We start from the raw sequence: 17,057 nt of genomic DNA on the forward strand, positions 1-17,057 counted from the left end.
GATTGGCAAAATTTTTTTTTTTTTTTTTTTTTTTTTTTTTGGGGTCTCAATGGAATTTGGTGGCAAGATGCACTAGTATCTAAAGACTTTCGGTTGACTAAAACATAGATCTGAAATGCAAGTTTATTAAAAGTAGAAATACATACAAAAGAAGGGTTGTAAGACTTAATAGTCAAAAAGACAATAAAGAGCGAGAATTTTTGATATTTTGGACCAATCATTCATAGAGATAAAGAAATTGAAGAGAATGTGAATCAAAGGATAAAAGGATGGTTGATGAAGTTGAGAATCATATCAGAAATATTGTATGATCGTAGAATACCTATTAAATTAAATGCAAAATTGTATAAAACTACTCTACGACTAGCTATGCTCTATGATATCAAATGTTGGGCGGTTAAGAAGTAGCATATTCATAAAATGAATATAGCTAATATAAGAATGTTAAGACAGATAAGTGAGAATACACAAAAAGATAGGATCCAATATAAGGAAATTCACTTGTAGATATGGGTGACTCATTGATGAAAAGATGAGATAGAGTTGCTTGAAATGTTTTAGTCATGTTTAGAGGAAGAAATAGTGGGTTGATCTTGATCCAAGTTGAGAGAATAAAAAAAGGTAAAGGAAGACCCAAAATAACATTAGTAAAAAAAGAAAGAAAAAAAAAAGACTTATCAATCAAAGAAGAAACCAAGAATATGACTTGAGATAGAATATACTGGAGGAAAAGATGAGACTGACCATATCTTCTCTATTAAGAATTCATAGTCAATCCCAAAAAATTTGGGATTAAGACTTGTTGTTCATTGAGACCATCACTAGTTATCTTGAAGTGACAATAATATATGAGCAAGACTTAAGTACAATATTTATGTGTTGTTCTTTAGGTTATCTTCTTAAAATTCAGCCATGTGAATTTTTTCTTATGAGATAAAAATGTATTCTTTAATTAAGTAGTCACATGACTGAATCTTAAAAGAGAAACCTAAAGAACAGCACTTAAAGTACTTTATCTAAATTTTGTCCATAATATAATAATATCAAGAGTCAAGACTACAATAATCCTCTCTCTCTCTCTCTCTCTTTTATTTTTTTATTTTTTTAAATCTACAATAATCCATGGTATCATAAAGACATAAACTAATGTAACTCATGGATTTTAAACCAACAATATAATTATTATTTAAGGAAATATCTTAACCTCTATGTAATATCATGATATATTCTAACAAAAGAATTTGACAGCATTAGATAAGTATTATTCTAACAAAAGAGTTTCTCCAAAAATAAAAAAATAAAAAAAATCCATGTTTATAATTTTATATTTGATAAGTATCTATATTATATTCTATAATAACATACATAAAAAGCATAGAATATGGCATAAGGGTAGAAAGAACTAGAGGTTTCCGGTTAAGAGTTATCAGGAAATTTAGAGGGAAGTTCCACCACGGTTGAGGCACGTACACAAAACATGCGATCTATTTGCGTCCGTGTATATATAAAAAGTAGTATAAAACTTCAACTATAAAAGCGATTCCTTTATTGGTGATAATAATTATAACAGAACGAAAAAAAAAGAAAAAAAAAACGTACATACAAACAACACACAAAAGGATCGGAAAACCGACTTTACTGAGAGAGCTAGCTATTCACAGCGGTGATCGGAGTCGGCGATCGGGTTAGGGTTTTGTTTTTCTTCCGATTCTGCTCGGAGCTTCTTCAATGGAGTCGTTTGGTTTTCACGACGGCAACATCTACGATTTCCTCGAGAATCGTTACTACAACGTTCGCCAAGTACTTTACATTTTCCATGATGAATTTGAATTGGATTGTGTTAATTTTGTTTATTTTTATTTTGGTTAATTTGAATTTGATTTAATTCCTATTCCAAATTTGACTGCTGTGATTGGGGGGGGGGAGTAGGGGGGCTGTTATTCTTATATTAGCTATAAACTTTGCAGATTTGAGGTAGGGTGAGGAAAATGAGTATTCTATGACTTAGATGACCTTATCTTTAAACTCAAAGCTACTAACTTGATGGAGTTTTTGATAGAATGAATTAAAGGAGAGTGCTAATTAACTCATCAACCCATCAACTATGGATGCTAGGTTTTCTATGGCCTTTCTGCTATATTCTCGTGTTACCTATATCTTGACAGAAAGTATTAATGCTTTGTTTTTGTGCAGCTTAATATTTGGAGCTATTACAGTCGGACGCTTTTGCATTCCATAGAGACTGGGCATTCTGCAAACATATTCTGTACGAAGTTTGTGCCCGAAACCTCCGATGAGCTTGTTGCCTCTGGTGCTGGAGATGCAGAAGTAATTTCCTAATCAGTTTGTATGTTAGTACGTGGGAGCTATTTGTGTGCTGTTAGATAGTAGATATAATTGGTGATTTCACTTACTGATTTTTATGCAGGTGCGGCTATTTAATTTGTCTCGCTTAAGTCGGAGAGGACCTGATGATAATGTTATCGCTCCATCAGCATTGTATCAGTGTCACACTAGAAGAGTAAAAAAATTAGCTGTAAGATCTTGTTTAAAATCACTGTAAAGAGTTAATTTAATGGTTTAATGCTGTTATATGAAGACAGAAATAAAAAGTCACATGTTATATTAACAGTCTCTCTCTTGCTTTTTCTTCTAGTAACTTTGCCTGCCTCTTTTTGATTGTAGGTTGAAGTTGGAAACCCCAATGTGGTATGGAGTGCTAGTGAAGATGGGACTTTGAGACAGCATGACTTTCGAGAGGGCACATCTTGTCCTCCGGCTGGGTCTTCTCATCAAGAATGTCGCAATGTTCTAGTAAGTGGCATATACAATTGGGCTTTCCCTTCGTGGTTATCATCACATTCTCATGGAGATTGGCCTCCATATGCTTGCCAGGTGTTGGCTTGATGTGATTGTCTTTGCAAAATTTTTGCTTTTAGTTGTGCATATAGACATTTCTTTCTTTGTCACACATTAACATTAGGTTGGGGGAAATATTGCATATTTCTTGTCAGCCACTAAGACACTGAAACTTCAGCTAATTGACTTCTCAATCAATACATCAGTAGGAAAAACCTATATTCCATCCCATATATAATACACCAGAAACTTTGCGCTTACTTAAGTAAAAAAATTTCTGGATTGCAATATAAACCCAATTTGCTGTTTATCAAAGTGTGCTAATGCTAATGATTGAAACCTGGATTGAATTTCGCTTCTTCATGTTTGACTGATCACAACACTCATCTTGATTACTTCTGTCATGGTACTCTGAAAAGTACTTCAAATATTGCAGTGTTATTTTTCTTGTTGAAGTTTACATGGAAACCCTATACAAGAGAGATCTTCTTGGCAAACAATGTGAGTGAGAGACCTTACTTAGTAGGCTTGATGCCAACAGCTTGATCCTTGAGACATTAGGCAGTTATCCACATTGTGGTTGCCTTGACCTTTGGCGGGGTGGCTGCATTTACATAATGCATTGAAAATATGCTTTTTAAGTTTTGTTGAAATGATTCTTTGGTGTTCCTGACCTTGAGGTGCTTTCTATTTGAACTTCATCTCATCCAAGCTTAGTTCTTTCGGAAATTTTAAATTTTTTTCCTCTTTTCTCAATTATTATTTAATGGCAGCTTGATTTGCGGACTGGAGCAAAGAGGTCACTTTCTGATCCTCCTAAACAAGTTCTTGCTCTAAAATCTTTTGATATCAGTTCCACTAGGCCTCATTTGCTCCTTGTTGGTGGGAGGTACTTCATTTTGTTGGTGAATAATGATTTCATAAGATAAAATTTACTCACATTCCTGATCCAACAGATCTCTGATTTTCATATGTTTGCAGTGATGCGTTTGCACGTTTATATGATAGAAGGATGCTGCCGCCACTGACCTCTTGTAGGAAAAGGACATCGCCACCTCCTTGTGTTAACTATTTCTGCCCAATGCATCTATCTGACCGTGTGAGTTTTAGAAGTTCTTGCTGGCCACTATTGCGCTTTATTATGACTACTACCACTAGTATTTACAATTTACATATTATATTATTTTTGCTACTAGTGATTACAAGGATGCTGCCACCTCCTTTCTCAAAATGTTTTTGCATTTGTGGCACCATTGCTCATAGGAATAGTAATTTAGGGTGCTTCAAGAATTTTCATTTCTTATGGTAGAAAAACCTATAATGTTTTTTTGAGCATTCTCAATTCTGTTGGTCTCATTCTTTGGCACTCTTTTTCTTTTTTTCTTTTTTTCTTTTTTTGGGACTTCTCTTCCTCTACTTATTCTTTATCTTCATTGTGTTTTGAGGAAAATATTTTGATGTTCATTACAATTTGTGAATTAGGGTTGTATGATTTTGGGTTTTGACATTAATTAGTCTTTAATCTTTATAGACCCTAATAGAAGCCTCTTTTGGTCAATTTTGATTCTATCTAACTGCATTTTCTCTTGACTTTTTCTTATGTTGCTGCTTATGATACATTTTTGACTGTGTTCCATATGTTAGCTACCATAGGACAGCGTATTCATTTGAACTGGTTTGGAGGAATCTCCTCTAACCCATTATGTGGCTATTCAGATGACCATCCTGTGTCCATTTTAATCCCATGACCTAGTAAGTCATCTACAGAAGTCACATGATTATTAAATAAGTCATGATTGAAAGCACATGTGGATGGTTGTTTGAATTGCCATGTTGTAGCTTGAAGGAATCTCTTCCAATTCATACATGGCTATTCAGATGGGCATCCATATGCATTTGTGTATTTTAATTACATGACCTATAACATGACTATTAAATAAGTCATGTGATTGAAGGCACGCATGGATGATCATTTGAATTTTCATGTTGTGGCTTGGAGTCGATTTGGAGGAAAATTTTGTCTGCTGTGAGCTAGCATGAATGAATTAGAGCTTCTTTGCAGTTGAAGTACCATTATAGATGAATGACATTGTCTACTTTTTTTTCATATTTGCAGGGACGTCAAAGCTTGCACCTTACTCATGTTACATTTAGTCCAAATGGAGAAGAGGTTCTCCTTAGTTATAGTGGAGAGCATGTGTACCTGATGGATGTAAATAATGGTATGTTATTCACCTGAAACCTCTAACTCTCAAGGCTTGGTTGTTGTAGGTCTAAAATTAAGATACTTTTATTGTGCCAATTTGGGCTATGGACTAACAAATGTGGGCACAGAAATAGTTTCTGACTGGACATGTTTATTTTTCTGTCATCTCTGTTGATATACTGGTAAGACATATATTTTAATTGATTCTTAGTGAATGGACACGTTTATTTTTCTTCACCATCTTACTGTTAATGTACTGCAAAGACACATATTTTAATTGAATCTTAAGACCTGCCTTTAATCATTAATTCCTATGAAATTTACGTGTGTATAAGTGCAGGAAAGTGTCAACTTCCTGTATACCTCATATCTCATTTTTCATCTTTCAATGAATTACTTACTTTTTACTGATTAAAAAAAAGAAGATAAAAGATAAGGCACTAGAACAATTTCAATTTTTGAAGCAGTCCGGAACCTCAGTTTTCACTTTTTGAAATATATTTTTGAAATACAAGAAGATGTCATTATTCACATAATTCCCCTTCAATTTGGAATCCTATTTTGGAAAAATTTGAGTGGAAATTAGCCGGGTGGAAGAAGTTGTATTTATCTAAGGGGGGTCGATTGATGTTACTCAAGAGTACGCTATCTAGTCTTCCTACCTATTTTCTATCGTTATTCACCATTCCTACTCATGTGGCTAATAAAATTGAAAAGTTGCAAAGGGACTTTCTATGGGGTGATAGCAAGACTCATCTGGTAGGATGAGATAAAGTTTGTGCGCCTATAGCCAATGGTGGCTTGGGGATAAGGAAACTTACTACTTTCAATAAGGCCTTAGATAAATACAAACTTTCAATATAGCCAATGGTGGCTTGGGAAGGAAGAGAATCGTTTATGGAGGATGGTAGCTTCAAAATATGGGGAAGATGGGGGGGATGGACCTCAAAGCTGGGTAGGAGAGTTCATGAGTGTGATTTGTGGAGAGGTATTCGCATGGGATGGGAGGATTTTAGCAAAAATTGTCAATTTGTTGTTGGGTTGGGGAATAGAGTGAGGTTTTGGCAGGATGGGTGGTATGGGGATCAACCTTTTCAATTGGCTTTTCCAAGGTTGTATGGTATTGCCATTGATAAGGAAGCATCTGTAGAAGCTTCTTTGTCAAGGCAGGGGGTGGAGGATAGAAGAATTTGGGATCTTCATTTTATTCGAGAATTTAATGATTGGGAGATGGACGAAGGGTTGCATTTTCTTTGTATATTGGGAGCTATTACTCCTCCAATGGATGATGGAGACTGGATGAGATGGAAGTTGAAGCTTAATGGGGAATTTGACGTTTGGTCGAATTATAACAAATTAAGGGATTCTCCCTCAATTGTCTTTCCTTGAAAAGCTATATGGAAAGCAAAGGCCCCTAGGTGAGTTTCTTTTTTTGTTTGGTGTGTAACTTGGAATAAGATCCTAACAGGTGATAACCTGAGATTGAAGAGATTGGTTTTTGTGGACTGGTGTATTATGTGCCGACATTGTGGAGAGACGGTAGACCACTTACTTTTTCATTTTGAGATGGCTTATCGGTTATGGAGCTTTGTCTTTATAACTTTTGGCTTGTCTTGGGTTATACCTAGATCGATCCCAAATTTGCTTTTTGGCTGGTGGAATTGGTTGGAAAGCACTCGTCTCAGATTTGGAACTTAGTTTCGTTGTGCATCCTTTGGTGTATTTGGAAGGAACGGAATAGGCGGACTTTTGAGGATTTAGAAAGATCCAGTGATCAGATGCTTGCTTCTTTTAGTAGGACTCTTTTTGATTGGTCTCGGGCATGGGGACTCACGACTAGTGATTCTCTCCCTTCTTTCCTTAGTTCTTTTTCTCTTTTGTATTAATTTGTTGATTGGTTTTCTTTTTTGTTTTTTCTCTATTTTCTTCTTCTTGTATTTTCTGGGTTTGCTCTATGTTCTTCATGCATAGAGTAGCCATTTGTATATATAACATTCTTACTTATCAAAAAAAAAAGAAAAGAAAAGATCCATATTCTTTTTGACTTAAAATCCTTATGCTTTAATTTTTATTCATTTCTCTATTTTTTTAGATATTTGAAATTCTTTAGGAGTAGTTTTTTTTTTATAAGTAAAAATTTTATTGATCTCAAAAAGTGGAACACCCTAGTACACAGGGAGTGTATAAGGGATCAAACAATCAAGAACAAAAATTACAAGAATCTAAGAAATCAAGAAAAGATGAAAAGGATTGGTTCCGCAATGCAGCCAACCAATCCATTAAAGTGCTAAAGAAAAATAGCTTCAAGTCTGATGTGGATCTCTCCTTATCTTCAAAGCACCGACTATTTCTCTCCCTCCAAAGGCACCACAATAAGCAATGGGGAACCATAAGCCATATAGACCCATTTCGATGACGGCCAAAACTGCCTTGCCAACATGCTAGAAGGCCCACTACAGATTGCGGCATAACCCAGCTCACTCCAAACAACCCGAACACCATAGCCCACATATCCATTGCAACTGGACAATGAAGAAAAAGATGATCAACCGATTCCCCATTACACTTGCACATGTAGCACCAGTCTAATATCCAAACCTTCCTTCTTCGTAAATTGTCAATCGTTAAGCATTTCCCTAAAGCAACAGTCCAAACAAAGAAAGCTACTCAAGAAGGGATCTTCTGCTTCCAAATGCTTTTCCAAGGAAAACAATAGTCATTAGAGCCCATTAAGAGATTGTAATAATCCCTAACCGTGAAGCCCTTCTCTCTAATAGATTTCCAGCACATCTTATCCTCACCAAGCCCTCTAACTGACGCACCATATATGGTATACATGAAACTATCTAGTGCCTCAAGTTCCCGGGCATGTACAACCCTAAAGAAACTTACATCCCAAAACAGGATTCCGTTATCAAACTTCATAACCTCAGCCACACTAACCGCTTGATCTCGGCAAAATCTAAACAATTCAGGATAGCTGACTACAAGAGATGTTTCTCCACACCAACGGTCTTGCCAAAATTTCACCCTAGACCCATCCCCAATATCATATAGAATGTGGCGAGAGAAAGTAGGCCATCCCCGACTAATATTTTTCCACAAGCCAACACCATATGGACCATTAGTTCAAACAAACAAACAAACTTCCTCATCTTCTCCTATTTCTTATAAATGTACTCTTATTTATTAAAAAAAAAAAATGGCTTCAATCCTTTCCTTGCTGGCCGTTATGAATTTCCTAAAACATTTTAAGTTTTGGACTTCTTTTTGAATTTCAATATCATAGCCTCTGCATTCCAAGAGTGTCACCCTAAATGTGATCTAAGCTGATATTGATGTAAAATAGGTTAGGGTGTCAGTTTTTGGTTGGCTAAGTGTTAAACATAAGTTACGGTCTAAGATTTAAATATGTTATTCTTTAGATATCCACAACGATATTTTTGCCAACATAGTTTTAGTATCTTCTTTTTGTCTAGTCTATATTCTATTGTTTGGTATAGTCAGATCAGCAAAATTGTCAAGATGATATGCTTATGTGGTTTTTGAATTCACAGCAGGCAGGAGTGCTATGCAATATACTCCAGGAGATGTTTCAAAATTGATGAGCTTCAGTCCTATACTCAACGGGGTAGAATTGCAGCCGCCAGTGTCCAATGTCTTCCCAAGTCACCTTCCTAGGAAAAACAATGTTGCTGCCACGGTTTGCATCTTTGCTTTTCTACTTATTACTGTCACTTTTCTAGTAATAGATTTGTTTTCAATTGAATAATAACCTTGGCTTTATTTCCTGAATATGTTATGGTTTGTTTAACATGGTTGTTACAGAGAGAAAAGTGCAGGAGACTAATTCAAATTGCGGAAAAATGCTTAGAGGAGGCAACAAATTATTTCTATGGCATTGAGGCATGCAGTGAGGTTTTGGATGGATATGTTCATGACGTTGGGCCTATGCTAAAGTGTGAATGTCTATGTCTACGTGCTGCTTTGTTGCTCCAGGTTATTCCTCAAAAAAAAAAAAGAAAAAAAAAGGTTATTTGAAAATTAAGTTACTTGGTTGGAAGTGCAGTTTCATTCATTTGGTATTTACTCTTTTCTTTTTCCCCAGAGGAAGTGGAAAAATGATGCTCATATGGCCGTAAGAGATTGTTACAATGCTAGAAGAATTGATAATTCCTCTTTTCAAGCACATTACTATATGTCTGAAGCTTTATCGCAGGTATGGATCATCCAACTTCATTCTATTCTTCTGGTCTAGGTGTTTACACAGGATGCAATCTGTAAGGGTTTTGTGCTGGGCCAGGGACTACAAGAAACTGCCTTGTCATCTAGGCATGTGAATTTGATGACTGAATCTGTCCCTTTAGTTGTTTAGTGATTTAATGAGTCTTATTTTCTTGCAGTTAGGCAAACATAAAGAGGCTCTAGAATTTGCCCTTACAGCTCAAATTTTGTCCCCATCCAATTCTAAAGCGGTAGACAGAGTGGACAATGTCAAAAGGGATCTTGCTGCAGGTTTGTGTCTATAGTATGTTTTCTCCATTTATTATTTCACCTATTGGTGCACCCAATTTCTCAGCTGTTAGTGTAATGTCAATCCAGTTGGTTCCATAATAGTGTCTGGAAATTAAGATATTTTTAGTCATTAATTAAAGTGAGATAACTTGTCATTAATTTAAGCAACCTTGAATGTCATTAGCATTGCAGTGCACATTTCAATATTTAGTTACAAAGAGGAGGCTTTAGCATTTGTGGGTTCAGAATCTTAAGATGAAATTCAGTCTAGTTTAGAAGAATAGATGAGTCTAACTATCAGAAACCTCACTGAAGGTTAATGTAGTTAGCCCATGATATTTTATTCTTCTGCTGGGGAAAGGATATATAGAAACCCTGGTTGAAGTAGTTTCTAGATTTGATGGAAAGGTTGTTGGACAAAGGTTAAGATAAATCATTTTCATTGGTTTGATTTCACTGCGGACCTGTCACTATCAATTCTCCTGTGCATTAGGGACTTGATATTGATAAATGACCATATGTTCCAAAAGCTTAAGTTATTAGGAAACAATGAATTTAATCATTTAACTATTATTCTAACTCCTCTCATGTTTAAGCCCAAACATTATAAATAGGGCCTAACATGTGATTTTTACCTGTTTAAATTGGAGGTAGAGTGGAGAAAATTTTCAAACTTAGGACCACTTGCTTTGATACCATGATAAATTACCAATTTTCCAAAAGTTGAATCTGTTAAGAAATTCTGAATTTAATCATTTAACCATTATTAAAGCTGTTATGTATGGTAATAAGTCCCTGTGTGCATTATTAGTGGAGCCTGTCATATGAGAGAGATGAAAGTTTTCTTGGAAGTTGTAATTCAGCATATGTAATCTAGGGCAAGTTAGTTTTGCCAGCTGGAAATCACTGCTTGAACAGGTCTACGAGGATTCTTTTAAATGTGGTATATTCTTGTAAGAAACTTGGTTGCCACATGTTATATTTTGAATATGCGGTATGCTTGTCAGGAAACTTGGCCAGTGTATAGCAAAGAACCTAAGCTCAATGTAGCCCTTGAAAAGTGTTTTCCTATAATGCAACTTCCAATTCTACTAAGTTCAAGTCACCATGGTAGGACAGGTTGCCTTATGTTAGCAAATCCTGGTTGTGTGTAAAATGTAAATCTAACTTCATGATTGCATTAATAGTTGAAGCTGAAAAAAATAAAGCAAATGATGGATTGCCAAGGTCTGAATCAAGAGGTGGAAGAGTACTCTCATTAAGTGATATACTCTACCGTTCAGAAGCTAATAGTGATGCTTCGCAAGATGGTCCAAGATCTGAAAGAGAAGATTCTGATTATGATGAGGAAGTGGAGTTGGACTTTGAAACTTCAATATCGGGTGATGAAGGACGTGATGTTGAATCAAACATTCTTCATGGGAGTTTAAATGTGAGATTTCATCGAAGAGGTGATTCAGGTAGAGAAAGTGTTGGTGCAAATGGCATATGTGGATCACCTTCATCATCATCACAAAATGACAGGATACCTTATCTGGTTCGTTTTCATGTTTTGTTTTTTTAAATGCAAATGCAATTGTTTCTGGATTTTCCTTCTCATAAATGTTATGTTTACTTAATAGCTCACCTTTATAATTTAGCAGTCATTTTAGCTATAAAAAAGAAAAGAAAGAAGCAGCCATTGGAATTGCTGATTAATGCGCGCACGCAAGCGCATTAAATGGGTTGCCCGAAATATGGAATCCTTTGTTCTCTTTCTTATCATATATTATATAATTTTTTCTCCCATTCATCTTGCATTGGCCATGTAAGTCATGCTTTTGTTTATTTGTTTATTGTGCAGCCTGAGGTAGCTATTGATATGAAGCAGAGATATGTTGGTCACTGTAATACTGGAACTGACATAAAGCAGGCCAGTTTTCTTGGCCAGAAAGGTACTTTCTTTAGTATTGGTCTTGTTATAATTAGATTATACTGTGCAAGTTTGCACTGGTATTAAATTTCAACTGTTCATAGTAGTTGTAAAAACATTTGTCCCAAGTATTTAAACTTCTACATAGTGTCCCAGCACTGTATGCTGATCCAACAAAAATAACTACACTAACATTCTTCATTTGTAGACTTGCTGAATAACACTGAACCAATTATGGGCCTTGCACATAGAGAATAGATAAATTACCAAAAAAGGACAGGCCTCACAAACAATCAGGCTTCAATCATCTGTTGTTAATAGCTAGAGTGAAAGAAAGTAAATCATTGTGAGAGTACAACTGTAGAGTGATTGGCCTTTATTATTGTGTGAATAATTAAATATGTAAAAAATGTAAAAGATGACTGACGTAAGGGTTGTTACCTTCACATCATCATTTCTTTTTCGTTCACTTTACATCTTAGTCAGCATCTGTTCACATTCAAACTCCCAATTGGTGATTATGTCTCATTTAATAAAATCTGTGCTTGAAAAAATTCTTAAGTGGATAATGTTTAATTAGTTAAACCTCCTATATCCTCTCTCTCTGCCTTTTAAAAAAATTATTTTAGTCTTACTTATAAAAAGATGGTGAATGTGGGCCCTATAACTGTAAATGGCACTTCCTTTCCCATTTACTTGAGGGTGGGCTTCTTGGGTGTCTATATTTTATTAAAGAATTGAATTTTCCTCCAAGTTGATTTAAAAGAAAATTTCTTCAATCTATTATTTGGTGATTGAAATGATTATCCACGTATGCTTTTAGTCATGGGACCTATTTAATAGTCATCTGATCTGTTTAAATGACTTAATAGATGATGTGATTAAAGTACAGTTGTTTAAATGACTTAATAGGTGATGTGCTTAAATTACATGAGAATGATTTTATTAATGGCCAAATTACGTTGGAGGAGATTTCTTTAAACTGGTTTGCAAGAAAATTTTCGTATATGGGGGGGAAAAAAGCCTTTTGCATGCATACATACTATTTTCTACTATTTGTGTGCACGCGATGCTAATACATTTATGGTTGTTTATTTTGAATCTTAATTTTCATAACGATTTGCATGTTTCAATATGAACTTCTGTCCTAGTTCTAAATTACTTTTGATATTCGATATTGATGTTGATACCTCCATTAGTATTTCTGTTTTTTGGAACCTTGATATGATAGTTGATGTTGATGTATCCTGTTATTCATGCATCTTCCAAGTTTAATGGATGGGATGAGTCAATGGACAATATAATGTAGCAATCACATTGTTTCTTTTGTGATTTAAGGTGAGTTTGTTGCTAGTGGAAGCGATGATGGAAGATGGTTTATCTGGGAAAAGCGAACTGGTAGACTGATAAAAATGCTTCTGGGAGATGATGCTGGTAATTGTTTTCTTTAACTGTGAGATAAATGGGGTTTGTTGCAGTCTTGCAGACTGTAGTCTCTTAATTGATTGTATTGTCTGATATCACTTTTTCGTGTCCTTTCTTAGTTGTGAACTGTGTCCAATGCCACCCATATGATTCTGTTGTGGCAACTAGTGGGATTGACAACACAATAAAGGTAAGGTTTATCAGTAGTAGTCTGTTTGTTGGAGAAGACAAGGATAATTTCTGAATTTTGGTGGTCCATTGTTGTAGATATGGACTCCAACCGCTTCTGTCCCATCAATTGTAGCAGGTGGAGCAGACAGACCAGAAACTGCCGATATTCTGGTTGCCATGGAAAACAATCAACGAAAATTATCCCGTAACCGTGAAGCTATACTGTGAGCCCTATTGAGCCTTCAATATTTTTCCTGATATTTTATTAGATCAATATTCTGGTGGTTATTTATTTATTTGGATTGGCAAGTACATCATTCTGGGAGAAGATTTTCCTGCTTTTGTCAAATCAGTTTCCTTTCTCACCAGTGATCAAACTTGATTGCTTCCTCCTTCATTTTGGAGGTTATACTAGAATTGAAGTTCATATATGTTGCCCTTATCCTATTTATCTCTATTTTATAGTCAGTTATACTAAATCACATTTCATTGTTTTCATTTCTTTTATAATATGTAGACAGTTAGTTAATTGCTAATACTAACAAAAGGCAATCCCAATAACAGTTTCACTCAAAAAATTTTGTCACATAAAATTCCTAGAAAGCCCTTCAAGGCTTCATCTTATAATGTTGCAAAACAAAATTGAAAATTTAGATGAAAAAGGTCAAATATAAATTTTAGCTACAAGATGTTCACTAACCCCACTCTTCACTCTAATTTCTCTCCTCTTTGCTCTCTCTCTCTCTCTCTCTCTGGTTGAAGAGATTTTGCCATGTGCAGAGGCTGGTTTTCTGTTAAAGGGAAAAGTGTGGTTCTGAATTTGTTAAAATCCAGATTCATACTATAGCTGCTCATTCCTTGAACAGATCTGTGTAATCATGCTAATATTTAAAAGTACTAAGTGGTACTTGGCCAATCCACTACCTTCTTGCGTAGTTACACCTTCCACAATAGTCGAGAGAAATGCAAATAATTACTTCAGAAAGAGGATGAGAAATACTTAAAAGATGTGATTTTACCAGGAGAAATTCTGAGATATAATTTACATATTTCACCAAGGAAGAGAACTTTTTCCTTGGTCAAATGGATAATTGGAAATGCAAGTAAAAATAAATTTTGAAATGAAGAAATCCCCTTAAATATAGGGGTGGTCATATTGATGAAATGATAAGGGAGAGTCGCTTGAGATGATTTGGTTGTGTGTATAGAAGAGTGATTAATTCACCAATGAGGAAGAGTGAATTGATTCGAGTTGAGGGAAAGAAAAAAGGTAGAGGAAGACCTAAAATAACATTATTAGAACAACAACAACCTAGAGTGCAATCTGTTAATGTGCTGTGAAATATCATAAATTCATAATATTAATAATCCGTGTCCTGGTGGTTTGTGCCTTTTCATTGGACATTCTAAATATATACTTTTGTTTGATAGTCACAGAATTTGTCATGCTTTGTAAGCTGTCTGCAAAATTGTTTTTATAAGTACTTTCATGAGTGTGGATTCTTCAGAATTTGTTAGACAAGAATGAGTTGGGTGTGGGCCTGAATCTATTGTCATGAATCTCCCTACTATTTTGACAGATACCTAGGATTGAAAAACTGAAATGCGATATTCTGTTTTGAAATGAAAACATGTTACATGCCACATTGTTATTTTGAATCGAGTAGAAGCACCAATGTCAAACATGCCATAGTATGTGAATGCTTCCTCGTACACAATGTCCAAGTCAATCAGAAGGGATGAACAGATAAAATTTGCTACCTGTGTTAAGATCTAAAATTTAGTTTTAAGATTGCCAATGAATTAAAAGGGGTCAACTGGCACTTTCTTCTCTCATCATAATGGGTCAGAAAATGGGGTTTGTGAGTTCAAGGTCTATTGTGCGTGTGCGTGTGCAGTTTACCAATAAAAAATAAGGAAATTTAGTTTTAAGATTTAGACTAGCCTGCACATTGCACAAAACATGTGTGAGCATGCAGAATCAAACTATGTTTCTACTAAAGGATTATATGTTTTGTTAATCCCATTCTCTTCAGATGGATTCTTACTTTGGTTATATTCACAATGAAGAATTACTCTGTTAACGTGCAGGCCTTTTGAAATTTTTGAGCGGTTTCGGATGCATGAATTTAGGGAAGGAACATTTCATCCGTTTGAGTGTACACAGAGCTAATCAGCTTCTTATTGAAGCATGCATGTAAGTTATGCAGTGTCTGTTTGTTCATTATATTTGCGTTTCCTGGTACTTCATATCATCGCTTAGTATTTCTTTAGGGATTTTTATGTACAGACAATCAAAATGAATCTCAAGGTATAAGGTTTGCTAGTAATTTAAACAAATTGATTTGCTGCATGTGAAAGGTGTACACACACACACACACACCCACACCATGAAGTGGAAGCAACAAGTTGATGTTGTTATATCCGTATTCTCGACCTTGGATACCTTTGGATTTTTTTTTTTTCTTTTTTATGAATAAAAGCTATGGATTTTTTTATTTATAGAATTGTCAACAAGGACATTATATTCCAGACCCTGATTGATTTCTACTTTTATACCATGAACAGCTGCTGCCTGTTTAAATGTATATATTGAGTGGAGTTGTTTATGCGAAATGCAGAAGGTCGTGAAAGGGGAGAGATACAATCAACCATATTGTTGGTAATAGGAAACCAGTTGATACTTTGATACCAAGTGGCGTCCTGCAAAAATAAATTGAAGATTGAATAAGGACACCCTTCATCCCTGGTTAGAGCTTTTTTGCTCTTTTCATGTTAATATTAATGATTTATCCTCTCAAATTTTCATTCGTCTGTTTGGTAATATACATCTGAAAATTTCTTGTATAGTTGGTGTACAGAATAAGAACACAGAACTCCAACATTTTGTGTTTTATTATTAAAATTTTCTCTATAACATGGTGCACAGTGCGGTTGCCACCTGTAATGTAATCACTTTTATCATTACCATCGATCATAACGGTGTTCATCATAGTTCTAGTTGATTACTTAAAAATTCGAAACTTCAGGATAGTGAATTCTTTAATTCACTACAAATTTAACACACCTATTCCGTAAAGTTAGCCCAACATGCCAGCAATGTTATAGGCTTGGGTTTGTTGTCTTAGCTGGTTCCTCGGACTGTGTTCACATTATTTTTTGTACCTGATGTCTTATTTTAACAAAATGGAAGTACTTCGTCTAATGCAAATCAATAATTTATGTCATGCATTTGATTAGAAAACTTTAGAAGGGGATCGGAGTGAATGGCTGTATGAGTCTTGACTAAAAGTTGTAGAATATAAGAAAGTCGACTCCAATAAATTTTAATCATTGACGTGTACGCTTAAGTAACATTGTCGGCCAATACGTAATATGTTTATCTTTTCCAATAAAACTAGTTGGCACTTGGCACTCCTCTAATTCGATTTTTATTTTTTAATTTTTAATTTTGTGTGTGTGTGTGTGAATTTTCTTTGAAAATTCTAATTTTTATGGGAAAATTATTAAATGGTTTTTCTTTTATATAAAATATACTAGTATTACTCTCACATAATAGTAAGTGTTCAAGTGGTGGGCTCATTGGTCTCAAGCGTGCTGTGAACCTAGAGAATTTAGGATCAATTTACCATACTATTGATCCGTGTGGTTTCCGAAGCCTCTTGTGGAGAGGTATTGAGATAATCTACCAATAATTACACTAAAAACTGTATGAGCTCATGTTTAACCTCACTTAGGTCGGCAAAATGTGTGAAAATTTTGGTCATGTCTAACCTCACTTAAGTAGGCAAAACGTGTGAAATTTTTTGGTCAAATATTAAGTGACTCTAGACTTTTCATTATGCTTAAGGGTGTGTTTGAATACTGCTTATTAATTGAAAACTGAAAACTGAAAACTTATTACTAAAAATACTATAATAAAATAATTTTTAAAGGCAAAACATTGTTCATGAACACTATTTATGTTTA

General features: G+C 34.9%; 1 protein-coding gene across 1 annotated transcript in view; it reads left to right on the forward strand.

Annotated features, from left to right (window-relative positions):
• Positions 1 to 16,082, forward strand: part of LOC112004875 (protein ALTERED SEED GERMINATION 2) — a 22,297-nt gene extending 6,215 nt beyond the window's left edge. The window contains exons 4-20 of the mRNA XM_065765776.1: positions 2,194 to 2,328; positions 2,429 to 2,536; positions 2,686 to 2,814; positions 3,633 to 3,748; positions 3,841 to 3,958; positions 4,976 to 5,081; positions 8,623 to 8,768; positions 8,894 to 9,064; positions 9,174 to 9,284; positions 9,469 to 9,580; positions 10,768 to 11,117; positions 11,424 to 11,514; positions 12,831 to 12,926; positions 13,037 to 13,107; positions 13,185 to 13,312; positions 15,180 to 15,285; positions 15,657 to 16,082. Of these exons, the coding sequence (XP_065621848.1) occupies positions 2,194 to 2,328; positions 2,429 to 2,536; positions 2,686 to 2,814; positions 3,633 to 3,748; positions 3,841 to 3,958; positions 4,976 to 5,081; positions 8,623 to 8,768; positions 8,894 to 9,064; positions 9,174 to 9,284; positions 9,469 to 9,580; positions 10,768 to 11,117; positions 11,424 to 11,514; positions 12,831 to 12,926; positions 13,037 to 13,107; positions 13,185 to 13,312; positions 15,180 to 15,261 (2,070 nt within the window). The 3' untranslated portion in view covers positions 15,262 to 15,285; positions 15,657 to 16,082. The remainder of the gene's footprint in view (positions 1 to 2,193; positions 2,329 to 2,428; positions 2,537 to 2,685; positions 2,815 to 3,632; positions 3,749 to 3,840; positions 3,959 to 4,975; positions 5,082 to 8,622; positions 8,769 to 8,893; positions 9,065 to 9,173; positions 9,285 to 9,468; positions 9,581 to 10,767; positions 11,118 to 11,423; positions 11,515 to 12,830; positions 12,927 to 13,036; positions 13,108 to 13,184; positions 13,313 to 15,179; positions 15,286 to 15,656) is intronic.
• Positions 16,083 to 17,057: the final 975 nt, after the last annotated feature.

The sequence above is a fragment of the Quercus suber genome, unplaced genomic scaffold, assembly GCF_002906115.3.
Source record: "Quercus suber isolate HL8 unplaced genomic scaffold, Cork oak 2.0 scaffold_652, whole genome shotgun sequence".
Taxonomy (NCBI): domain Eukaryota; kingdom Viridiplantae; phylum Streptophyta; class Magnoliopsida; order Fagales; family Fagaceae; genus Quercus; species Quercus suber.